Source organism: Molossus molossus, unplaced genomic scaffold (assembly GCF_014108415.1).
Source record: "Molossus molossus isolate mMolMol1 unplaced genomic scaffold, mMolMol1.p scaffold_m16_p_11, whole genome shotgun sequence".
In the NCBI taxonomy this organism is placed as follows: Eukaryota; Metazoa; Chordata; class Mammalia; order Chiroptera; family Molossidae; genus Molossus; species Molossus molossus.
The window spans coordinates 81,107,894-81,134,589 of NW_023425346.1; the positions used below are offsets into that span (position 1 = coordinate 81,107,894).

At 37.2% G+C, this 26,696-nt stretch overlaps 1 protein-coding gene across 2 annotated transcripts in view; it reads right to left on the minus strand.

Moving 5' to 3' along the window:
- Positions 1 to 13,828: 13,828 nt before the first annotated feature.
- Positions 13,829 to 26,696, minus strand: part of NDUFS1 (NADH:ubiquinone oxidoreductase core subunit S1) — a 30,858-nt gene continuing 17,990 nt past the window's right edge. Inside the window, exons 13-18 of one of the 2 annotated variants that reach the window (XM_036253754.1) lie at positions 24,126 to 24,286; positions 21,091 to 21,245; positions 18,648 to 18,823; positions 17,063 to 17,197; positions 16,889 to 16,961; positions 13,829 to 14,292 (exon numbers count right to left, since the gene is read on the minus strand). In XM_036253754.1, coding sequence (XP_036109647.1) covers positions 14,201 to 14,292; positions 16,889 to 16,961; positions 17,063 to 17,197; positions 18,648 to 18,823; positions 21,091 to 21,245; positions 24,126 to 24,286 — 792 coding nt within the window. In that variant the 3' untranslated portion in view covers positions 13,829 to 14,200. The remainder of the gene's footprint in view (positions 14,293 to 16,888; positions 16,962 to 17,062; positions 17,198 to 18,647; positions 18,824 to 21,090; positions 21,246 to 24,125; positions 24,287 to 26,696) is intronic. The other variant, XM_036253755.1, reaches the window with a different exon arrangement.

Genomic DNA, 26,696 nt, shown 5'->3' on the forward strand with positions numbered 1-26,696 from the left:
AAGCCCCCTCTCCAGCCCTCGCTCCAGTGCCAAACAGCTCAGTTCTTCCCTGTGTGTCTCTGGTGCCCCTCGAGCTGCCTCCCCTCCAAGCTTAGAGGGAGAGAATCCGATAAGTCCGTGCGCGGGCCCTTTAAGGAGCTGCCTGGGGCTCCAGCCGCCTCAGCCTCCCTGAGCCTCAGTTCCCGCTGGTTTTTCCAGCCAGAAGTTATGGGGATTCTCTTCCTGGCACTGGAACCCTGAGCGGGGCGCCTGGTGTGGGACGGGGACCCCTCAGTCCTCAGGGAGGGCCTTCCCAGCCGAGGTGTCCTCCTGATTTTTATCCGCCACACGTGGGTGTGGGACCAGCCCCTCCGCCCTCCTACCAGTCTGATGTGGCTGCTGCTTTAATTCCGTAGTTGTAGGACTTCCATTCAGCTTGATTTCAGGCGGTTTTGAATGATGGTTGTTCTGTAGTTTAGTTGTAACTTTGATGTGGTTGTGGGAGGACGGATACCGCGTTTACCTAGCCACCATCTTGACCGGAAGTCTATCGTGCTTTTCCATTTATAATTTAAAAATATGTTGGAGGAGCCCTGGCCAGGTTGCTCAGTTGGTTGCAATGCTGTCCTGTACATCAAAGGGTTGCAGGCTTGATCCTTGGTCCGGGCTAGTGCAAGAGGCAACCGATTGATGTTTCTCTCCCCACCCCCCACCCCCAATTCAATAAACATGTCCTCAGATGAGGATAGAAAAAAATATATGTATGCATTAAATAATATATATGGAGATACTTTGAACTATGCAAATATGTACTCTATTTCTCCTCAAACTTTCCTCATTAATTTTAACATTCATCAGTGGAATCCTCCATTTATTTATTTGATTAATTTACTGCAGACTCGTGGATATATATTTCATTTGAGGAGTTATAATTCACTACTTTCATTATTTTGTTCAAATTGTTCCAGCTTTGGCCAGCGGGAGCTCTTTCGGGTTAGTGTCTGTGCCCTTTCGACATGTCCCATCCTTCTTGAGCACTTCTTTACTTTCTGACATTATAAAATGCTCTAAATCCATTTGTAGTTTTTCCTGCCCCCACCCCAAAATAAATCACTTTTCCAAGGATAACTCCAGTTGTAATCCAAGAGAACTAGAAGTAAATTTCAGTTTGTATTGGCTACAAGTTAGTGTCTCTATAGGTTAAGTACAGATTAATGAATGTATGTTTCCTCTTGCTGTCCTAATAAAGTACCACAAATGTAATGGCTTAAAAAGTAATAAATGTATTATCTTACAGTTCTGCAGAAAAGTCTGAAAAGAGTTTTGCTGGGCTGAAATTAAGGTATCAGCAGGGCTGCATTCCTGCTGGAGGCTCCAGGGGATGATCTGTTTCCTGGTCTTTTCCAACTTTTAGAAGCAACCTGTTTGGGTTTTGTTTGTTTTTTTATCCTCACTTGAGGACACTTTTTTCCATTTTTTTGTTCAGATAGAGTGGGAGAGAGAGAGAGAGAGAGAAACATCGACGTGAAAGAGACACATCAAGTGGCTGCCACCCACACGACCCAACCAGGGCCGGGGACAAACTACAACCGAGGTACACGCCCTTAGCGGGAACCGAACCTGGGTCTCTCTGGAACGCAGGCCAGTGCTCTAACCGCTGAGCCAAACTGGCCAGGGCTGTCTGGGGTTTTTTTGACTCATGATCCCTTCCTACTCTCTTTAAAGCAAGCAGCTAATCTCCTCTGACTCTTGTCCTGCCTGGCTCTTATTAGGATCCTTCTGATTACATTGTGCCACAAAGATAATCCAGAATAATCTCTTTATCTCAAGATCATTAACTTAATTGTATCTATAAATTTCCTTTTGCCATGTAAAGTAACATAGTCACAGGTTTGAGGGATTAGGACATGGACATATTTGGGGACCATTATTCTACCTACCACATGAATATATTTGGACTAATAAGACAATCACTACACATAAATCAAACCAAAGGAAAATATTCCTTTAATAATGGGTTCCTTTTTTTTCTCTTCTTTTTAAAAAATCACAATCTATTTGCACATTTGTCTAAATCCTTCATAAAAGTAAATGCCATTAATCCTGCATTGGTAGAACATTGATTTTGATTGTCCTCCAGCAGCAGTGAAGAACTTCTGTTGATCCATCTGTCTGTCCTCCTTCATTTGTTTGTCACCAACAGCACAGATTTTACAGGATCATGCCCAGCTGTAAAAGCAATGATTATAATTTCCTGTGATGCATTATTCTGCTTTCTAAACAGCTCAGTTTATGTAACCTGTATGCATGTTGCTGGTTGGGAATTACATTGCTAGAACCAAAGGGGGGAAATTTAAATGTTCTTTCTCTTAGTTATAATTATCCATTTACTTTTTATTCATCTATTTATTGAGCGAATGTTTATTGAATATCTGACAGTGCAAGACACTGCAATAGATATTGGTGATGACCAGTAAGATGTAATAAATTGTGATTCAAAATATGGGGATATTGCTTTTAGTAGCTTAACTTCAGGGAGTAATTCAAGTATCTAATACTTATATACTTATTTTCTGTCCAGGAGGTTGTTTCTAAAACCAGTGTTTCCCCATTCTTAATACTTTGAATAAACTAGAAATAAAATTTTGATGTAAAGTATTGTATGTAAAAAGCTATTTAATGCTTTCTATTCTAGTACTAATGTATAGATTTGTTAAATATTAAATAAGGGGTTTCTAAGAATATCTTTTCATTTTTTTGAAGGATGAAATATCAACAACTAACTTTAAGCACTTATTACACCTGCCTAGTGCTTTACACAAATTAAATTATTTACTCTATGAGGCAGGTGTTATCATTATCATCCCCATTTCAATAGGTAACAGTAATAGAGATGACAAAGCTGGTAAGTGGTAGAGCCAGTATTTAAGAGCTCTCTCCATACACAAATAAGTGTGTACAATGTCACATAGTGTTGGTACTCAGTAAATAGTGTTGGATTTAATGATTGCTCCAATCTTGTTCATTACATGATCATTTTCCCCAACTTTGAAATATAGCTGAAAAACTGTAGTCTCAATGTATTGATACATACAGTGAATAGAAATTCACCCGAGGATATGTTTTTATTGATTTTGGGGGGTTTTTTTAGAGAGAGAGGAAGGAGAGGGGAGAGAAACATCAATCGATTGCCTCCCATATGCACCCTGACTGGGGATCACACCTTCAACCTAGGTATATGTCCTAATGGGGAATCAAACCCACAACCACTTGGTGTACGGGACAATGCTCCAACCAACTTAGCCACCCAGCCAGGACTCAAACTCATTTTGAATGCACATACAATAACTAGAGTCCAAGATATTAGACTGAAGTTTGCCATTGCTCCTGAAATCATCTCTTTAATTTGATGGCATGACTCAGAGAATGTAGCTCCCAGCACGATTATTCAGGAAAAGTTTGAACTATTACTAGTATCTGTTTTACCATGAATATACTTTCCCATAAATTGAGGAGGACTGCTGTCAATTTAGGTATTTACTATGATTTTAATGTTGTGTGCTGTCAAAATTCATTTGTTGAAGTCCTAATGTCCAATGTGATTGTATTAGGAGGAGGGGCCTTTGGGAAGTATTTAAGTCATGAGGGTGGAGCTGTCATGAATGGGATTAATGTTTTTATAAAAGATCCTACAGAGCTCCCTGGTCCCTTCCACCAGGTGAAGATACAGCAAAAGATAGCGGTCTACAGTCCAGAAGAGGGCCTTCACCAGAAACGGACTATGCTGGCACCATGATCTTGAAATTCTAGCCTCCAGAACTGTGAAAAATAAATTTCTGCTCTTTATAAGCCACCTGTCTGTGGCATTTTGTTATAGCAGCCCAAACAGGCTAAAACAGTATTATTTTTCCAGTTCTTGGAAAAATTCTGGAAAGAAACTCTTGGGTAAATAAATTTAGGCTGCCTACTGACAGATTCTTAAAAGTTTATTTTATTCATAATAATCACAAAAAATGTTTTTTTATATTTGTTTTATTTCTACGTTTGAGTACTCAATGTTTCATTCATAGAAATGAGTGACTTTTTCTATTCCAGGACACCCAAGTCTAAGTTATTTTCATGTTGAATGAAGTTTGTAGATATTTCTCAACCCAGTTTCAAAAATATATAAATCTAGATAAGTTAGAAAGAGAAAAAATGAATTCAATTTATATCCACATTTGTACAAGTCTGAATTGTGGATACACTCAACAAGTGGGAACATTATTCAAGATAATTGAAAGTTGGGGAAGAAAATAGAAGATGAAATGTGTGAAAGGTGATTTATATAGTCTAATATATACATAATCTAAAGTATATTAAAAATAAGTTTATATTATAATTTGAAAGTTTTGTCAGCATACATATGAATTGTTAATTGCTTAGAAGTGTTTTTCATAAATAAGGTTGTTTATCAATAACTTTAAAGAAATAGGAGATATGTCCTGAGAACCAATAAATTGTACAGGGTTTGGCAAAAGTAGATTTACAGTTGTGAGTATGCAAAACACGGAGTTAATAAAGCTATTGTAATAATCATAACCTTCATGTGTTTCTGTAGTCTAGATTAACAACTGTAAACCTACTTTTGTCAACCCGTATAGCATTAGGAAAGGATTTCGAGTCAATAAATAGATTATTTTTCTACATTTCTGTATTTTCCAAATGTATAGGGAGGCAGTTAATTATTTAACATTTGACAAATGAGATGACCTTGGACTCTTTGCTCTGGGTGATTTGGTTATTAGCTTGCACGAGATCAAATTTTAAGACCTTTAAGCTGTATTATGAACATAGTTCTAAAGAAGATACAGGTATTTATTATTTAGGGGTCAAAGACTAAAAATTATTTTTTTTAAGAGAGGACAGTAGTCTTAGCTTTATAAAATTAATGAGTGGCCTTGAAAACTCTGTTCATTAATTTATTCATAAAACATAGTGAGCCTACCTGCTGAAAAACGTACTAAGACTTATACAGATGGTCACACACAGTAAGTGGTTGAGAAATTGTCTCTGCTAGAATTTCTGATGCAGTAAAGCACATGTATGTTATTTAGTGACCAAAAAGATAACACATCTCAATTTCCTATTGGGCCTTTAGTTCTTTTCCGGTACCTGGATGGGTACCCCTCCATATAAGTGGGGTTTTTTTGTTTGTTTTTTTTAAATAGGTTTTTATTGATTTTAGAGAGGGAGAGGAAGAAACATCAATCTGTTGCCTCCCATACCCACCCTGACCAGAGATCAAACCTGCAACTATGGTATGTGCCCTAACCAGGAATTGAACTAGTGACTTTTGGTGCATGGGACAACACTCAAGCAAGTCAGCCACACTGGCCAGGGTCATATAATTATTTTTAATGATACATATGAACAATGCATTTGCATTCATATTTGTGCTTATAAAGCCACTGGCAGATAAAGGGGATAGTATTTAATATTCATATTTTGCAGATGAAAAAAAAAAAAATCAAAGCCCCAGTTATTTAAATCAATCACTGAATTATCATGACCCAGGCCCCTAGTCCAGGGTCTTTTTGCTTAATTTACCCCTACTCCTAATATATGAAGAAAGGGCATTTGGATAATTACTTCATCTGGTAAAGGACCAAGATGACTTTCTAGTAGTTTTGCTAGTAAAATTTTAATATTTCTTCTTTATTGATTTTATAGAAAGGGGAAGAGGGAGAGATGGAAACATGGATGAGAGAGAACATTGACTGGCCGCCTCCTGCATGGCCCCCACTGGGGATCGGGCCCACAACCCGGGCATGTGCCCTGACCAGGAATTGAACCACGACCTCTGGGTGCATGGGTTGACGCTCTACCACTGAGCCACACCAGCTGGGCTTGCTAGTAGACCTTTAAATATATCAAGAGGACTGCTTGTTGCCTCTGATAAAATGCTACCTCCCCAAAATATGATAAATTTGAAGAAACTTTTTCTGTTCCAAGAAAAATGTGTGCCCTCTGATCCCATAATGTCATTTCAAGGAATTTGTCCTTACAGATATACTTACAAAAGTTTGCAAATATTTATGTACAAGGACATTTATTGCTGCATTATCTATAAGAGTAAAAAAAAAAAAAAAAAAGACTAGAGCAAACCCTAAATATCCCATCAATAGGGAAGCAGTATAGCACAGTGGTTAAGAATTGTCTGGATTCAAATCCCATCTCCACTGTTTACTAGATGTTGTGATTATGGACAAATATCTCACTGTGCTTTTAGTTTATCCATCTGTAAAGTGGAGCTAATAAAAAGGTGTACTACATTGGCCTTTGATAGTATTTAGAACAGTACCTAATCCATAGTATATGCTCAATACATTTTAGTTATCATTATATTTAAGGGGGATTGGGATACATTTTGGTAGAGGCACACAGTGGAATACTAGGCAACTATTGTAAAGAGAGAGCTCTATGTACTCTACTTCACCAGAAGGCAGTCTTCGCCACCTGTTTGTCTCCCTCCAATGCCCAAAAGAAAACTTAGCTAGCGAGAGGCTCAATTTAAATTTGGTGTAAAGATATATGAACAAAGAACAAATTTTTTGAGCTCTGGTGGAAAAAACATTTTGGATTTTTGGGACGGAAGGTGAGAGGCGTTGGAGCAACGTGGACTGGGAGGAGAGAAAAGACTAGCCAACACTTTTGATGTATGCTTGGTGGGTTGGGAAGAAAAGGGACCAGGGAAAGAATTATGGGCCCTATAGGAAATTGAGATCTGGCATGTTTTTGTTCACCAACTGCATTCATACGCCTTACTACACCAGAAACCCTAGCAGAGACAGTAATTTCTCCACCGTTTATTGTGTGCATTCAAGCCGAGTCAGAGAGTGAGTCAACCTTGCTCTCTGGGAGGGATATGCTCACAAGGGAAAAGGAATGACCTCTTCCTGGGCAGCAGGGCGGATTTAGGAAAATTCCTTGCCTAGTGCCCTAATCAGTGTCTTGGTACCTGAGAAAAATTATTCATTATTCCCAGGGGTGAGCAGTTGACTTGCTCTACCCAACCTTAAGGATCAGGCCTAATTCAAGTTAACATCGGAATGTTCAAATTTAAGAACACGTTGGGTACTGCCCAGGGAGTAGAATACAGTAGGCATAGTCCTTGCCTTATAGCATTAATTGTAAAGCATTAAGGATAACAACAGGTCACTGTATTGGAAGCAATGAAGCTCCTAATAGTCTGTTTGAGGGCTTGCTTAGCAGAAAGTTTTCTGCCCCTCTTTACGGTATTTTTCATTTTCCTACTGAAAATTGCTTTTCTTGCATGGGGTCTTAATGAACTAAACCACAAAACATGAATAGAAGAAACAATTCCAATAAGATTACAATGGAATAAGATGTCGACTCTCAAAACTGAAATATATTATTAAAAATGATTATCTTTTCTGGCAATCAGTGGATTTAATCAGGGTACCACACTTTCCTAAAGTCACTCCCTTTTGAGTTATTTGTCCAAATATTCCAGATTTGAGTGAGAAAATTCTAGTTTTATCAAAGGGCAATATATTTTATATACTGAGTCACAATGGAGGAAAGGTGCAGAATACACGAGATGAAAATGACAGACTTGAACCTGTTGAAAATGTACCTTATGTATAAATGGGAATGATATGAAAGGAGAATAACAAGAACGTTAGAGGCAAACCATAGAGATAAGCATTGAAAGGAGTAAGGAACACATCCCAACTCCTGTGGAACAAAAGGTTTGAAGAGAGATGGGTACACACAGGTGGCTAGTACAGTGCAGGATAAACAAGAAGTCATAGGTCAGAGTGGATACACACAGGAGCTTCTTCAGAATAATCCTTATTTCCCAAGGGAATGCTACTGCCCAGGAATACACCTCACTCCCTCCAGGTTTGCAAGTGCAAAACAAGCCCCATCCCATGAAGGGGTGTGGCTGTTTGATTCCTGCTACTAAGCAAACGGTAAATATCCACTTGATGCTTCATGGGAATTGAAGACTGAGTTTTGGGAACTACAAGGAGGCTTATACTCTATTATTATTTAACTTTATATCTGCAACGCTATACCTCAGATAAAAACTTGGCTGCTTCCAGTCTTAAAGGGAAAAAAAGTAGTTTTAGCCTTTGTTCTTCTTGGCAAGGGAAATTGAGATTAATTAAATTTAGTCATGCTTTACTGCTCCTTTTAGACTTCCAATGTTATCCCAGGATTTCCCAGCAGCAAAGTAGATGCTACTTGTTCTAGAACAATGGGCCAAGGTCACCCTACCCCTAGGAACATGAGGAAAATCCCAGTCTTAGAAGAGTTTAAAGATCTCAATAGGTTCAGTTCCTGTCCTACTTTGATCTTGTGACTTACCACATTCTTTTTTTAATTCAGAAAATAATTTATATTAGTAATGTAGTACGCTGTCTGGCAAGGAGGTCACAAGTCCTGCTGAAGAAGATGGTAAATCCTGTAAAGTGGAAGTGGAATAGAAGACATAGGACTCCACTATTGTACTCAAACTGATAATAAGTGTTACATGAGGATGACAACTTCACTTGGATCTGCAGGAACCCAAGCTGGATAATCTATAAGCAACCTAACAAAGACTAATTTCTTCCTATAAATAACATCCCACAAAGAACATTTAAGTTATATGTGCCAAGGTTCTTGAGCTTTACTTAAAAGCTTAAAGAATTTGAGACAAGAAGGGCTTCAACTCTATCTTCTTCTTCTTATTGATTTTAGGGAAAGGAGAGAAAAACATCAATTTGTTATTCCACTTATTTATGCATTCGTTGGTTGATTTTAAATGTGCCCTGACTGAGGATTGAACCCACAGCCTTGACATATCGGGATAATGCTCTAACTAACTGAGCTACCCAGCCAGGACCCTCAACTTTATCACATATATGATAGAGGACTTACCAACTTCACACTGTATACACAAACAATAGAGTTGGGTTATGTGGTAAGTAATCAGAAAATAGTTATAGTTGTCATAAAAAGCCCTTCCGCTTCCTCCTTGGTTTCTAGGAATGCTCTTGCTCTTGAAGCCCTAAACCACCTGTAAGTACAACTATCCTGAGACTGTCATGCTGAATAAGCCACAAGTAGATGCTCTGGAAGACAATCCTCTCTGAATGTCTTCCCAGCATTCCAGTGCAGGAGCCCAGCATGTGAGTGAAGATGCTCTCTGGGGACAGTCCTGCCATGGCTGCCCCAGTCTTCAGCTATGTCATCCCCAAATATCTCTGCTGTGCTCTTTCTGTATTTTGGACCCATGGAATCTCATGAACATAATAAAACAGTTGTTTTACACCACTAGGTTTTGGGGTGGTTTGTTACATAGCAAAAAACAACTAAAGCACCTTCTTTTAGAATCTGCATTTTAGTTAGGTAGATGGCTGGCTAGTTAGAGGCTATATTTCCTAGCCTCCTCTCTTACAGGGGAATGTGGCTTAAATCTTGCCTATGGAGTGTGAGTGTAAATGATGCAATTTCCAAGTCCAAGTCAAGAAAACATTAAGTATTTGTCATACACTTCCTCTCCCTCCCCCAATTCTTGTTAGCAGAGACAGTGATAACTAAAGCAACTACATAGGATCCAGACACTGCAGTTAGTTGTCACAAATTAGATTCCCCAGGTAGCAGACTCAGCATAGTTTAGAGTTCAGAATATTTATGAAGGCGTTCCCCAAGGGTCTATACCTAAAGGAAGGTAAAGGAGTGGGCAGAGGGAAAAGTTGGGGTACAATGCAGACTCAATGACAGCCTCAGCCGACCCCACAGAGAGCTCAGGAGCTAAAACAGCCTTTCAGAATTCTCTCATTGGGTCTAGATGGCCTTTATACTCCCACATGGACACTCACTGGATGTGGGTCACCCTGCCATACGCTTTTGTTAGATTATAATTGCAACATATTAGTTATCTATTATTGCACAACAAAGTAACCCAAAACTTAGCGGCTAAAACCAACATTTACCATCTTAGTTTCTGTTTAAGGAATTTAGAAATGTATGGGGTTGCAATTAAGCTGTTGCCTGAGGCTTCAGTCACATCAACTCACTGGGGATCAAAGGATTCCTTTGATTCACATGGCTGCCAATAGGACTCTTCCTTACCAAAGGGACCTTCTCCATAGGCTGCCTGTGTTCTCACAACATGGCAGGCAGGTGGTGATCTGAGCAGCACAGAACCAGAAAGCCCAAGACAGAAGCCACAGTCATTTTAAAACCTAATTTCAGCAGGGACATCCCTAATTGAAATTAGCAAGGCCAGCCCACACTCAAGGTGGAGGGATTACAGATTATGAAGGGTGGAATCCCAGCTGGCAGGCTTAGAGGCTGCCCACCACACATAGCATGCACACAAATTTGTATCCTATTATTTTTGTTTACAACTTAAATGTTTTGCTACATGTTCTCTTCATTTAAACAATGTTTTTAAAAATGAAGAAAGCAGTATATTCTTGTAAAAACTTTCAGATGTTCAAAAAATACAGGTATAAAATCCTTTTAAAATAATTTTATTTTTATTTTATGTTTTTATTGGTTTTTGAGAGAGAGAGAGAGAGAGAGAGAAACATCGACTGGTTGCCTCCTGTACACCCTACACTGGGGATCAAGCCTGAAACCCAGGCATGTGCCCTGACTGGGAATCGAACTGGGACCTCTGTCCATGGGACATTGCTCAATCCACTGAGTCACACGGGGCGGGCTAAAATCCTTTTCTTTATGCTATTCCTCACACTAATTGAGGAACCTAGAGGTATCCACAAGTAAGTTTTTTTAATCTGCTAAGATACTTCATATATACATAAACATTAGATAGATAGATAGATAGATAGATAGATAGATAGATAGATATTATTGAATATTTAATGTTAATATATCTTGGAGCTTTTTTCATATCACCATGTAGCGATCTGGGTCATTCTTTCAAACATCTGCATATTTCATTTCATGATTATACTAAAAGTATGTTAAGCAGTCCCCTATTGATAGATAAATTATTTACCTGACAAAAGATGCAGATGTACATTCTTACCCATATGTCTTTGCAAGTTCATGCTGGTACAGCTTTAGGATATACTCCTAGGAAGTAGAATTCCTGGGTCTAAATTGCACATTTAAAATTTTGATGGATACTGTAGTGTATAAGTGTGTGTGTGTGTGTGTGTGTGTGTGTTCCTAGATAATGGCTAACACTGAATATCAGTAAATTGAAAAATTTTGTCAGGTCCAGCCATGGCCAAGACTGTATTATGTACATATCTGTTTTAGATTGTTATGACATTTACTGTAATTGATGTTTACATACCTCTTATTACACGGTTAGTTTCTCGAAGCCACAAACTCAAGTTGCATTTCTTTGTAGTCCTAGTACTTAATACTGTACTTGACACATAGTAGATACTCTGCAAATGTTTAATAAGTGTCAGGGTTAAATTTAAGGCTTTGAGAAGTCAGAAGGGCTGGTTCAAACCACGAAACCTGCCCCCCATTTGCCCCTTATTTTTCTGGCCTCCATTTCCACAATTATGAAATGCATGTGTAATACTAGATTTTTTTTCTACAGTCCTTTTCAGATCCAGAATTATATGCTTCTAAGAAGGAAATTAGTAAGTTATTTATCTTATGATCTCTTTACATACCAATTCAATTAAATATTATAAACTAATCACTAGCCCTACACCATGCATTTGCCATATTCTTCAATACCAATGTACTGCTTTTCAGTTTAAGTTATCTAAAAAATAATATTATGATATCAAAGATTTGGAAAATCAGTCATCGGTAAGTCAATCTTTAATCTTCCAAACACCACCAGAAAACACTTTAAGCAAAGGATAGTTGGTTCTAAGATCCTGTTCTCTTAAAATCTAGACCTTAGGTCTAGTCAGTATTCTCAATATTTTTTTCTCTTGGGCTAAATTAAATAAGCAAACTAATTAGAGAATTATGCAATTGTTAAGATACTTTGAAATATTGATTATTAAAATTAGGGAATTGTCAGTTACCTTCATTTTTATAAAATATCACCATATATATGTATATACACAATTTTTTTGTTACAACAGATCTTTATATTTTTTTCATGTCTACTTATTTCCAAAAGTTGAGTCAATCATAAACTTAAGGTCTAACCATGCTAAGATAGGATTAGCCTTATAAAACGTCCTAAAAAATAGTTTGTCATACTCATGTATAACATTAATTTCTGCATGAACCATAATTTTCACAGCCACACCAGACCTTTGGTAATGGGATTGTAATGACTTTGCTAATGACATTTTAACAGTGGTCATTCATGACAATGTTAGCACTTAAAAAAAAAAAAAAAACAATGCCTCTTACTACTGCTTTGGTTGCTAAGCTGCTTTAGTTCCTCTCTCCTTGGGAGCTTGAATAGTGGTAGGATAATTTGTTTGGGCAGCAATAAAGCTGACAGTTTGTATTAGCCAAAGCTTTATGTTGGCAAAAGAATCCACCTGTCCACTTTTATGCACATCAATAGCTCTAACTTTCCTGCTCTACTTTCTATCACTAGCATATAGTTTTCCCACTTCTGATAACACCATTTTATATTTCTGCTGTCTTTCCAACAGACTCAGTAAATCTTACTATTAGTGACCGATAAAAATTCCATCAAAATAAGCAGAATTCTACATAATAAATTAATTTTCACAACCCTAGTAGATGTTCTATAGTAGCAGTATTCCATTGATTGGTATGACCCTGGACAAATTATTTAATTACTCTGAGCCTTGGTAAAGAAATGCTTTTCTTGGGAAAAACACAACCTAGTGGTTTTATTAGACACGTCTTTCCCTGATAATGGATGGAACTGAGTTAATATCAGGAAATCAGAAAGGAATAAGAATTATAAAACAAAAAGATTCTGAACATGAATTTAGAAAAAAATTTAGTATAGCTTTAGATTATCTCCTAGATTAACTATAAAATTTTTACTTTTTGTTTTGACAATGAAAAATTATGAATGGTATTAGTTTGTTTTCTATTACTAGAACAATTTATTTGACTTAAAACTATATATGGTATTAATATAATGAATATGAAACATCAATGAGGACCTAGATTACATATCTCTTTTTTTTATCCTCACCCGAGGACATTTTTGCATTTTTTTTTGTTCAGACAGAGCGGGAGGGAGAGAGAGGAAGAGCGAGAGAGAGAAACATCAATGTGAAGGGACACATCGAGTGGCTGCCACCCGCGTAACCAACCAGGGCCGGGGACAAACTGCAACCAAGGTACGTGCCCTTAGCGGGAACCGAACCCGGGTCTCTCTGTACCGCCGGCCGATGCTCTAACCGCTGAGCCAAACCGGCCAGGGCAAGATTACATATCTCTTGAGACCTCCCTCATTCCACCGGTGTGTGTATGTAATCAATTATCCAAAGAAAATGTCACATAACCACCATGACATTATATAAACAGGTTCAAGAGAAGACAAAAAAATATGTTACCCATTAAGCTCCTCAATACTAATTCTTAGAAGTAACAACCTATACAATATGTATCAAAGGCAGGGGATTATGTGTAGCAGTTAGGAACAATAATTTTGGAGTTAGAACTAGGCCTGAGTCTGACTTTTATGCTTCGCCTTGGGCAAGCTACCTAATATCCCTGGGCTTCAGTTTCTTCATCTGTAAAATAAGATAATATACCTCATAGGGTTGGAGCAAGGACAAAACAAGATAATACATGTAAAACCAGAGTGCTAACTTAGCACACAGAAAAAGCTGAATTATTATCTATCATTATAATTTTCCAAGATATATGCAATATATGATTATATATATTTTTCTATGTACCTAGCCTGACAGAATGCTTAAATATTTATTTTAGCAATGAAAAAAAGGGGCCCTAGTGGAAGCTCTGCTTAGTGCATCCATTTACAAACATAAATGATCTATAAAGAAAAATTCATATTTTAAGGATTTTCTTTGTATTCGTCACAGACTATCAATACTTTTACATGAAAGAGCATCTGTATACATGTTTATTAAACTATTCAATGTTTACACACAATACACAAATATTCTTGGAACCTCAAAGTTCTTTGATGATTGCAATATTGTTTTCAAATAAGCATCACAGAACCTTTAAAATTACATCATTTAGATTATTTTTAAAGAGACATAATTGTCCATGAAGTACTTAGAGCAAAACTGGGTTCCAGGCAGAGGTTTCAGCATATGGATGGCTCCTCTACTGCCTGGGCGCCCTCTGTGACGGCTTTAACACATCTGGCCATTGTCTGTGAGGCTCTGCTAATGGAATCTGAAAGATATTAAGAAAAGGTGCATTTTGATAATATAACTTTGAAAAAGCACTTAGGAAAACTTTGTTTCACACATTCAGGAACAAAAAAAGGCAATATAAAACTATGTAACTATATGCACATTTTGTGAGATCAACTAACAAATTCAGAAGATAATCCTGTTATTAGCTAAATACTTTTAATAAGTACTCCTAAGAATGATTAAATAATTATATACATCCCTGGCCCGTTTGGCTCAGCACCGAAAGGTTGCCAGTTTGATTCCTGGTCAGGGCACCTGCCCAGGTTGCAGGCTTGATCCCTAGTAGGGGGTGTGCAGGAGGCAGCCAAATGATGCTTTGCTCTCTCACATCGATGTTTCTCTCTCTTTCCCTCTCTCTAAAGTAAACCAATTAAAAAATTTTAAAATAATTAAATACAGCCAAACAATGTGCCAGTAAGCAACCATTAAACATATTATAGAGAAGTATTGAAGGTGTTGGAAAAATATGCAAATATACAGTTATTGGAAAAAGGTCACAATAACATGCACTAAAATCCATTGAATTGTACACTTCATGGGTAAATTTTATGGTATTATGTGGTATTTCAATAGCTGTCCAAAAAAAGCCCCATAATAAGTAAATAATCATGTTTTCATTAAAATAAATAACATGTTTATATCCCTGAATGACTGACCAAAATATTTTTAAAAAATAGTTATTTCTGGATAGTGGGTTCATAATGAGTTTTTCTTGCTATTTTTAGCTTAGGTATATATTCTACAATGAACACACCTTTTATAACATAACTAAAAATCCTATTAAAATAATCTTAGATATAAATTACATAAAAAAAAATTGAAATATACTCCTACCTGCTTTTAGTTAAAAAAATTTTTTGAAATAATCTATTGCCCTGGCCGGTTTGGCTCAGCGGTTAGAGCGTCGGACTGCGGTCCGGAGAGACCCGGGTTCGGTTCCCGCTAAGGGCATGTACCTTGGTTGCAGTTTGTCCCCAGCCCTGGTTGGGTCGTGTGGGTGGCAACCACTCGATGTGTCGCTTTCACGTCGATGTTTCTCTCTCTCTCTCTCCCTCTCACTCTATCTGAACAAAGTATCGAAAAATGTCCTCGGATGAGGATAAAAAAAAAAAAAAAAAAGAAATAATCTATCAACTACCTCATAACCTAGATGTTATATCAACTGTTGTAAGATCTGCAGTAAACAAGTTTCAGTTAGTTTGCATTCCTTAAAAACATTCCTAACATTTTCCATCAGAAGCACCATTTAACACGTTTCACCACTGAAGTGTTTTGACTCTTCTACTGTAATTCTCAGGAAAACCTTTACAGAAAAATTCTCCCTAAATTGCTACACAGTGATTTTACATACAACAGTAAAACTTTATACAGTGGAACTTTGGTTCTTGAACTTAATTCATTCCAGAAGGCTGAGGAGTGATTTGTTCAAAAACCGAATCATTTTTTCCCATTAGAAATGATGTAAACTGAAGTAATCCATTCCAGAACCTATACGATTCCGTTTTAACCATTCTTGTATGCAATACATGTATCACGTACTGTTTATTCTATAAACAAACACTTATTTTCTTAAGTTTATTGAACTACCTCCTATTAGCTTTAAACGAATCGCTTTCAGCACTCATTCCTGGGGTGTCTTTCAGGTCAACATGCAACATCTTTGCTTTTCCACATATTATTGCACCCAAAATACTATCACTGGATAACTGCTTTTCATCTATCCAAATTAACAATAGTTATTCTACCTCTTTAATTGCCTGTTAATTGCATGATCATTATTTCATGAGCAGTTTCACACTCTTAGCAACATCACCACTTTTGATGGCCTCTTTGTTTTAAAATTATGCTAACTGCCCATTTCGCCAGCAACAAGTGCAAAAAAATAAAAAATAAAAAATCCACAAAAATATTCACAACACAATTTCCTGAGATGTTAACAACGGGAGGTTTAGCAGTAAACTGACTCATACTTACCCTTTCTTGGTCGCCTGAAAGACGATTTTATCATGCTGAGCTATCAGCATGAAAGGGTTGTCTGTGGAGACCCAAACTGTTCGAGATGGGAGTCAGTCAGGAACTAAGGTTTGACTGTATTTAAAATCTGATGCCCTGGCCAGTTTGGTTCAGCAGTTAGAGCATTGGCTTGCGGACCAGAGAGACCCGGGTTCGGTTACCGCTAAGGGCACGTACCATGGTTGCAGTTTGTCCCCGGCCCTGGTTGGGTGTTGTGGGAGGTAGCCACTCGATGTGTCCCTTTCATGTCGATGTTTCTCTCTCTCTTCCTCTCTCTCCCTCCCACTCTATCTGAACAAAAAACAAAAAAATGACCTCAAGTGAGGATAAAAAAAAAATCTGTTAACTTTCCCTGCATTTTCAAACTCTGCTTACATTTCAGGAAAAGAAATTACAGTTAAATCAGAAAATATAAATTACATTAGTTCTGTTTTAAAAAATCTTCAAAGATTAAAAATATCAAATACCATCACTAACAGGTTGCAATCATAATGGTAAATCTAGGTGGCCTTATTCCTTACCACCTTTCATACTTGGCAGTCATGTTGACAATTACATACCTGTCATATAGAAGTCTTTTATTGTTAGCTGAGGTGGAACAAGGGGATCAGCAAGTAGTTGCTGGTTCACTAGCTGCAAAAAAAGGAGTAAGAGATCAATAATAGTACTAAAAACGATTACCATTACACTAGAGGATACACTATTATGAAAACTGCATATAGATAAGTTTTTACCTTGGAGAGCTCACTTGCTTGCTGGAAATAATTAGCTCCTTCAACATCATCATACCGAACAAGATTAGGAGAAACTTCTTCCAATCTGTTCCTTACTTGATCCAGAGTATCATATGGAAGAGTTATACCTGCAATCTATAACATATCAGGTCCCAAAAATTGACATAAAACTTTAATAAAAATTTTCAAATATTACGGGGGTGGACAAAAGTAGGCTTATAATTGTTTATATATAAAATAGTACAATAATTAATAAATAATAACACAAGTATAAACTCTGTGTTTTACACACTCACAACTGTAAACCTTCTTTTGCTCATCCCTGTATATAATTTGCAACTATGGTAAAATACTGCAGTACTACTGAAAAATCTACTAGTGTCCATTAGTGTGTGTATATTAAGCAAGTGGTTAAGTGCCATTAGTGTGTGTATATTAAGCAAGTGGTTAAGTGCCAAATACAATTGTTGAAAATTCTAATTCAGTCCTGGCCAGTGTGGTTCAGTAGTCAAAGCGTCAGCCCACATATTGAAGGATCTCGGGTTAGATTCCCCGTCAAGGGCACGTACCTGGGTTGCAGGTTTGATCCCTGGCCTGTTGGGGCATGTATGGGAGGGAGGCAACCAATCCATGTGTCTCTCTCACATCAATGTCTGCCATCTGTCTCTCTCCCCCTTCCTCCCTCCCTTCCACTCTCTCTAAAATTCAATGGAAAATATATCCGCAGGTAAGGACAAAAAAACAAAACAAAAATTCTACTAATTCATAAATTGCTGTCAGTACTTTAGTAATTTATCTTTAGAAAACAGAGTGATTATGAAATAAATGATTAAAGAGATAATGCTATGCGAAATGTGAATGCTTCTGCTAACCTGTTACTGATCATATACAGTTTATAGACAACTGCATATTGTTTTAAATCTCATGATTCTTTTTGCAGTAAAAAGAGTTCAAAGAAATATCAAAAGAGAAGTCAAAAATTAAAATACCAATTTCAAATCCTTGTTTTTAGAAAAAAAAATGTTTTTATTGATTTTTTAGAGACGAAGGGAGAGAAAACATCGATGTGAGAGACACATTGATTGGCTGCCTCTTGCATGCTCCCAAATGGGGATCCCCTGACCAGGAATAATCGAACTGGGACCTCTCAGTCCATGGGACAACACTCAGTCCACTGAACCACACCAGCCAGGCCAAAGCCCCATTTTTTTTTAATCCTCACCCAAGGACATTTTTGCATTTATCTTGAGATGGAGCAGGAGGGAGAAACGGAGGAAGAGAGAGAGAGAAACATCAATGTGAGAGAGACACATCAAGTGGCTGCCACCTACATGACCTCGACCGGGGCTGGGGACAAACTGCAACCAAGGTACGTGCCCGTAGTGGGAACCAAACCCAGGCCTCTCTGGTCTGTGGGCGGATGCTCCAACCACTGAGCCAAACCGGCCAGGGCTAAATCCCCATTTTCTAAACGTATTTTTCCTATAGAGATAATTAAAATCTTTGCATTTCAGACTTGCATCTTCCTTGACTTTGAAAACCATTCTGACAAACTAACATGTCAAGAATCACCAAGAACAAATACCTCTGAGAGGGCTCTTATAATCTTCCAGTCCTCTCTCGCCAAGCCAGGAGGTGTCACTGCTACTTTAGTCTGCTGAGCTCGGCCCTCAGTATTGACATAAGTAGCAGACTTCTCTGTGTAAGCAGCGCCAGGGAGAATAACATCAGCTATAGGTGCTCCAACATCACCATGATGTCCTGTGAAAAGATGCAAAATGGTAAACCACGTTTTATTTAAAAAACTGATTAGGTACTATTATGTGAACACAATATACATCCTTCTAAAATCCCATTTTTTAAATTATAAAAGTGTTTTAAAATTAAAACAATATAGTACTGAAGTACTGGAATAAAAATTAATACCCACCTTGCCTACAATTCAATTCCCTTTTCAAAGAAAAATACTGTTAAAGTATTTGATATGTATCTTCCCAGATTATTGTTTGCAAATACACAAATATGTACATCATACATACATATATAATGGGCAACTAGGTACATCATTTCTCTTGACGATTACAAATACTCAAGTGATCATTACTGAAATTTGGCAAAGTCGACTGAAATGGTGGAAGAACAAAAAGTGTACAACAGGAATAGGGCAGGAATACCAAAAAGGGTAAGTATAGAAAACAGTATACTGAAAAACTCACTCATGAATAGTTTAACAATACTGTTGGGGGAAAAAAGAAATGAATTAAATGAAAGTTATAGAATAACATAGCTTGATTTTATTTCTGTTCATGTTTGTATATGCATAGGAAAATGTATGCAGTATGTGTATCAAAACCACCAACAATAACTATCTCTGGATAGGACTACAAATATAATTTGAGTTTATGTATTTTGGTTTAACTTTATCAAATCAAGATACAAACTACTGACATGAAAAGGGAAACTTGATTTCATTTATAATGAACTAGAGTTCAAGAAAATGAGCCCTGGCCCAGCCAGTATGGCTAAGTGGTTGAGCATCAACCCATGCACAGAGAGGTTGCTGGTTCGATTCCTGGTCAGGGCACATGCCCAGGTTGTGGGCTAAATCCCCAGTGGGGGACATGCAGGAGGCAGCCAATCGATGTTCTCTCTCATCAATGTTTTTATCTCTCTCTCCTCCCTTCCTCTCTCTCTAAAATCAATAAAGAAAAAAAAAATTAAAAAAAAGAAAATGAACCCTGGCTAGTTTGGCTCAGCAGTTAGAGTGTCGGCCCATGGACCAATGAGTCATGGGTTCGATTCTGGTCAAGGGCACCTGCCTTGGATGTGGTTTGTCCCCGACCCTGGCAACCAACCAGTCGAAGTGTCTCTCTCACGTTGATATTTCTTTCTCTCGCTCCCACTCTATCTGATGATAAACAGAAAAATATCCTTGGGTGAGGATTAAAAAAAAGGAAATGAGTCAAACATAAATAGCCCAAGGAGCACTGTTAAATATAATACATTGAAGTCTTGTACACAGAACTCATGATTTTTAACGTTTAACACTGTTTCTTTGAAAAGCTGAATTTTAGCCTAGCCGATGTGGCTCAGTGGATTGAGCATTGTCCCATGGATTTAGAGGTCCTGGTTCAATTCCCAGCCAGGGCACATGCCAAGGTTGTGGGCTGGATCCCCACAGGAGGGGGCGTGTGGGAGGCGGCTCATCAATGTGTCTTTCTCACATTGATGTTTCTATCTCTCCCTTCCTCTTTAACAAAACAAAAAAACAAAAACAATAAAAATATATTAAAGAAGAAAAGCTGAATTTTAATGTTATATATTATTTCACTGTAAAAATAAACCATAATTTAACCATCCCTGTTACTGGGAGCATTGAGGTTTCTATTAATTCTTTCAATTCTCTGTTATTAAGTAATATCAAGTAATAATTCTTAACAGCAGTATCAACTATGTTACAAATAAAACCTATAATTTGGTTTTATATGTTTTTTTATAAATTGATATTTTTAGAGAGAGAGAGAAACATCAATCGCTGCTTCCTGCATACCCCTAACTAGGGATCAAGCCTGCAACTAAGGTATGTGCCCTGACCAGGAATCGAACTGGGACCTCTCAGCCTATGGGACTACGCTCAGTCCACTGAGCCACACAGGCCAGGCCATAATTTGTTTTAAAAATATTGGAAGATGCCCTGGCTGATATGGCTCAGCTGGTTGGGCGTCATCCCATGCATGAAAAGTTTGCAGTTTGATTCCCAGTCAGGGCACATGCTTGGGTTGCAGGCTTGATCCCTGGTTGGGGGCATGTAGGAGGCAGACAATCGATGTTACTCTCTCTTCCTCTCCCTTCTCTCCCTCTCTAAATATTAAATTTTTTTAATCTTAAAAAAATAAAATAAAAATATTTGGAGGGTGTGTATGGGAAACTCCTGAATGGAAAATACTCGACCCACTGAATATATTGCCATACAGTTTCTAATACACAAAGTATACTATTCTGTTTCTGGTGTCACAGATGCTACTTACCTTGATAAATAATAAAACAATCCTTTGGCAAATCCTGTCGAGTGATACAACCTCCATCTGCTCCCAGGAGAAACAGCACTTTGGGAGGGTTCTTTCGAATTGCCTCCACCCCAGGTTTATAGCCAAGGTCTAAAGCAGCTACTTGGCTTGCAATCCTGTAAAATTAGGGATTTTTAGCATGAATGCAGTATTTTCACTATAAAAAATTAAATATGCCCTGGCCAGTGTATCTCCGTTGGTAGAGCACTGTCCCATACACCGAAAGGTCACGGGTTCAACTCCTCGTCAAGGCACATACCTAAGTTGTGGGTTTGATTCTCAGCCTGGTCAGGGCACATGTTTCTCTCTTACATTGATGTTTCTTTCCCTCTCTTTCCCTTCCCTTCTCTCTAAAAATCAATAAAAAGCCTTGGCCAGTTTGGCTCACCAGTTGGAGCGTCGGCCTGCGAACCAGAGTCCTGGGTTGGGTGCCCGCTAGGGGCACATACCAAAAAATAAATAAATAAGTGAATAAATAAATAAATAAATAGATAGACAGATAGATAGATAGATAAAAATCAATGAAAATGTCCTTGGGTGAGGATTAAAAAAAAAGATTAAATGTGATACCTAATCTATTTTTTATTCAACGCTGTCAAAATCCTTCCCTCACCTTTTTTACCCATTTGAAACAGGTGTCAAAACCAGAAACAGCAATCTTCTACTGGTTTAAGAATGGCAAAAAAAAAAGAAACAAGATGTTTAGGACACTGTGTTTCTTCACTAGATTATATTTAATGAAATAATTTTGGAAACTTTCTGCCAATTGCAATTGTTTTAAGTGGATTCTTATTCATAAAATTAATACATGTGTTAAGTCATAAAACATATAATAAGCCAGTCAATTAGAGAAAAACAGGTGATCTTGAAAACCAAAAGGGATAAATTTAAACACCACTCAAAAAACTGTAATTCAGAGAAAACTATAATTGACACAATGGTGTATGTCTTTATGAAACTTTTTCTGTGAACATATATTACTCTTATAAGCAGAAAATAATTTTTTAAAGTCTGGAGTAACTATACTTTGAACAACTGGGAGTCTTTGGTCTAGTTTCCTATTGTTAACTTTCTTTCTAGAAATAGTAGCCATTCTGAGGACTTAACTGTGTATAAACCTAACTGGTTTTTTACCTATTTGTTAAGGGAGGAGGGCAGATCAAATCAACTCCCACTAGATGCTGCTGCTCTGTCAAACTCTCTGGTGCAACAACATGAAAAGAATAGACAAAAATTTAACAAGAGAAGTACAAGATTTGTATAACAAAAAGTACAAAACAACTTTGAAAGAAATGAAAGGCATTAATAAATGGAAAGACATCCTATGTTTATGGATTACAAAACTTAACATTGTTAAATGTTAACTAACCTCTAGATTTAATACAATCCCTATTAAAAATCATAGCTGAGCCCTGGCTGGCGTGGCTCACTTGGTTGGATCAACGTCCCATACACTGAAAGGTCGTGGGTCTATTCCCAGTCAGGGCACATAACCAGGTTGTGAATTTGATCCCCAGTTGAGTGCATATGGGGGGCAACCAATCGACGTTCCTCTCTCTCTCTCCCACCCTCCTTCCATTCCACTCTACCTAAAAACCAATGGAAGAGTATCCTCAGGTGAGAATTAACAACAACAAAAAACTGTGGCTAGAAAGGATCTAGAGGTAGTCAATGAAAATAAACTCTATGTAAAAATACAGTTTTAAAAAATACTTATGTGATTTACAATGCCATATCAAAGCAGCAAGAGGAGAAATATTAACAATGTAATGATTGTTTAAGAATGCATTTGAACACTTTTAAATTTTATAAAATTTGCCTATTATTCTTTAAAAAGTTGTTTAACCCCAATCCTTAAAAAAATTTGAAGAATTTGAAATATAATACTTTAGGTAGAAAGGATTATGTGACATGGGAAAACTCACTAATATACAGATGGTACAACCTTTCTGAAACAAGTTGGAAATATGCATTAATAACATCAAAAATATTTATCCTGTTTGCACCAATAGTTGTACTTTTAGAAATCTACCTTAAGGAAATAATCTAAAGTTCAGAGGTATCTGTGTATCACTGCATGATTTATAAAAACTAGCATCAATTTACATGTTAACAAGGAAATGGCTAAAATATATTTACTCATGATATAGAATGCCCATTAGAGTTTATAAAGAATTTGTAATCATAGAAATAAATTTTCACTTGGTAATGAAAATTGATCAAAATCAGGACACAAGCCCTGGCCAGTTTGGCTCAGCGGTTAGTGCGTCAACCTGCGGTCCAGAGAGACCCGGGTTCGGTTCCTGCTAAGGGCATGTACCTCGGTTGCAGTTTGTCCCCGGGCCTTGTTGTTGTGCCATGTGGGTGGCAGCCACTCGATGCGACTCTTTCTTTCTCTCTCTGTCTCTTTCTCTCTCTCCCTCCCACTCTATCTGAACAAAAAATGGAAAAAATGTCCTCGGGTGAGAATTAAAAAAAAAAAAATCAGGACACAAAATTGTATACACAGTATGATTTCAACTATATAACTAAAAAATATTTAGGAAATAAAAGATTAGATAAAAGTGCACCAAAATAGCAACAGTAATTATCTATAGGTAGTGGAATAAGGATGATTTCTATTTTGCACACTTTCTTCTCTTTTGAACTTTCTTAAAATAAACTTGCATTATTAATGTAATCACCAAAAAACTTTCCTTCAGATACATTCTCATGTTAGCTTACATTTTCATTTAATCTAAGACCTGTTGCAATTTTTGAAACAAGTTATACTGATACAGCTTTTACAGATTTTCTCAGAACTTACTGCTATTTTGGATATTTTTAATATTATTTATTATCCTGGGTTTTTCTCACAAAGAAAGTAAAGGTTTCTATTTCACACCAGCTGCTGAGATAATGCTGTTAAATATTGTTTGTAAATCTAAAGGTGACAATGTAATACACATATACACAAAATTACTTGAGTTTAATATTATGTAAAATACTCAACATACCTATGAAGAATATTCATAACCTTCCAATCACCAGCAGCACCACTACTCATCCGAATCCTTTGAGCAATGCTGGAAACAGCTGCAAAAATTGCTGCCCCATCATTTCTTTGAAGTGCAGAACTGCCTAAAACCACCATAGGTTTTTTAGCTTCCTTTAGAACCTATTGAAAAATAATTTTTTTAAAATTAAAAATACACAAAAACTAAACTTCACCAAATCTGCATTTACAACACATTGTCTCCAAGTTTTAGTCAATCAACATCCAGACATACATAGAGCTACATTTAATCAAAACATCTTGCCAATGCTACGTGAAGTGGTTAAAGAAGTACCAGATAAAATAGATTTTCTCAAAGTAAGCATTGGTAATCAAAATCCTCACCAAGATCCTTTGGGCAGAATGACTATGGGTAGGTCCCAGAAAAATAAGGGAATGTTCCCCTTAGAAATCCAGATGGTACTGTGTAACAGGAGAAACCATGCTGAGGTTCCACGTCCACTGTCTTCTACCTACTCACCATGCCCAAGACAGGGAGAAAGTGGTAGGGAAAGCATTGGTCACTAGATTCCAATGCAGTTTGCTTTGAACCATAGTAAGTTTCTGAATGAGAAGAACTAAGCAGGAGTGCATCCCAAGGGAAAAGGAAGCTACAGATTTGGTGGAGGATGAAAAATTAGAAGGCTGTAGACTACACAGCTCACTCTCCCGCCCATCCTCTGTATCATTCTTCAATAAACAGCTAGCCCCAATCAAAGAATCAGCATGAGAATTATGCCTAGATACTTAGAGGAGGACAGTCATTGCAAGAGGAATTTCCCAAGGAAATGGGAAGGGTTTAGAGAAAGTTTTTCAATAGCCTCCAACATAATAAAAAACACACACTTTTCTCACTTAAAAAACAGAAGTTCAAATAAGTGACATACTAGAGAGTATTATACAATAGAAGATCTTCGTATCAGAACTCAGGAAGGAACTGAAGAGAAATTAGATATGAACACAATTCCAGAAACAATAAGCAAAATAAAATGTGACTGTAAATATAGGAACAAGAAAGACAGGGTATAGAAAACTGTATAAAACAAACTGAAAAAGAACAAAAGAACAAAGGAAAAAAATTATAGAAAAGGGGATCCAATATCTGTATCGTTAAGAGTTCTTGATAAAGAGGATAGAATTAATTATGTAATAAAATAATACATTTAGATCTATTATACAAGAAAACTTTCCTGAAGAACACTAATCACCTTCTGGGGCCTGGGGATAAAAACTAGAAATAAAAGAGGGATACTCAATAAATACTTTTTAATATTTTTGATCACTGTAATTACAATAATGTTCTTCCTCTTCAAATAGGGCCTGGCTGCTCTGTCCCTTTGCACTTGACTTTCTTTTTGTCTACAGCTGGGGCTACAAATGAAGCAATCATCTTGGAACCATGAGAAGCGCACACAAACCCATAAGTGAGCAAATGCAATGACAGCAAAGCAAGAAGGCAGGCTCCTTCCTTGATGACACCCTGGGAAACCTACATCAGATATCAAACTGACCACCAGAACCATTGTTATGTGAGCAACATAAACCTCTTACATTTTTTAAACAATCACACACACACACACATTCTAAAATAAAGAGAACTGTGAATCTTCAAACTGAAAGGCAGAGCATGTCAGATAAAAAGGTGACAGTGAGCCTGGCCAAGGTGGCTCAGTGGTTAAGCGTCAACCCATACACCAAGAGATCACTGGTTCGCTTCCCGGTGAGGGCACGTGTCTAGGTTGTGGGCCCAATTCCCGGTCAGGGCACATGTCCAGGTTGTGGGCCCAATTCCCAGTGTGGGGCATGCACAAGGCAGCCAGTCGATAATCTCTCTCATCAATGTTTCTATCTCTCTCTCCCTTCATCTCTGTCTAAAAATCATTCAATCAAAAAAAAAAAAGTGACAGTGAACCACCACCATTAAGATCTTTTCTGGTGAAGTTATTATAGTTCAAGGATAAATAATCAAGAAAAAAGTGTATAGGCAGGAAAAAAATTAGGAGACAGCTGGGGAGAATATGGCTGATGTCAGGCTTCTCCACAGTAACAAAAAGTTGTTTATAAAGTTTAAAGAAAAAAAGTGTGACCCTAGAACTCTGTATCTGCTAGGGCTCTCTTCAGAAATACTAGATATTCTCAAGCAAGCAAGAATTCAAGGAATAGTGCATCTATGAGCCTCTCTTTAAAAAAAAAGGGGGGGGGGGAACACCCCACTATAATCTAGACAGCAATGAAATGAATATATATAAAGAATTCGGTAATAAAAAAGTCATAGAAAAGAACTGGTGAAATTTCTTTTAGGAATAATAATTTACAATAAAGATTTCATTGAAAGTCAAAATTTAATCCTTTTATAGTTTCGCTTCAATGTCTCTTCTGATCATTTCAAGTAAAATTAAACTCTAGTAAATAAAAACAGCATTTGCAGTATCACCTCATTTTTGTTTGTTTGCCTGTGTATTCGTCTATCTTACTCTATATATGAACAGAGTGATGATTATCAATACTTGTCTGGGTGGTGGGATTTTAAATG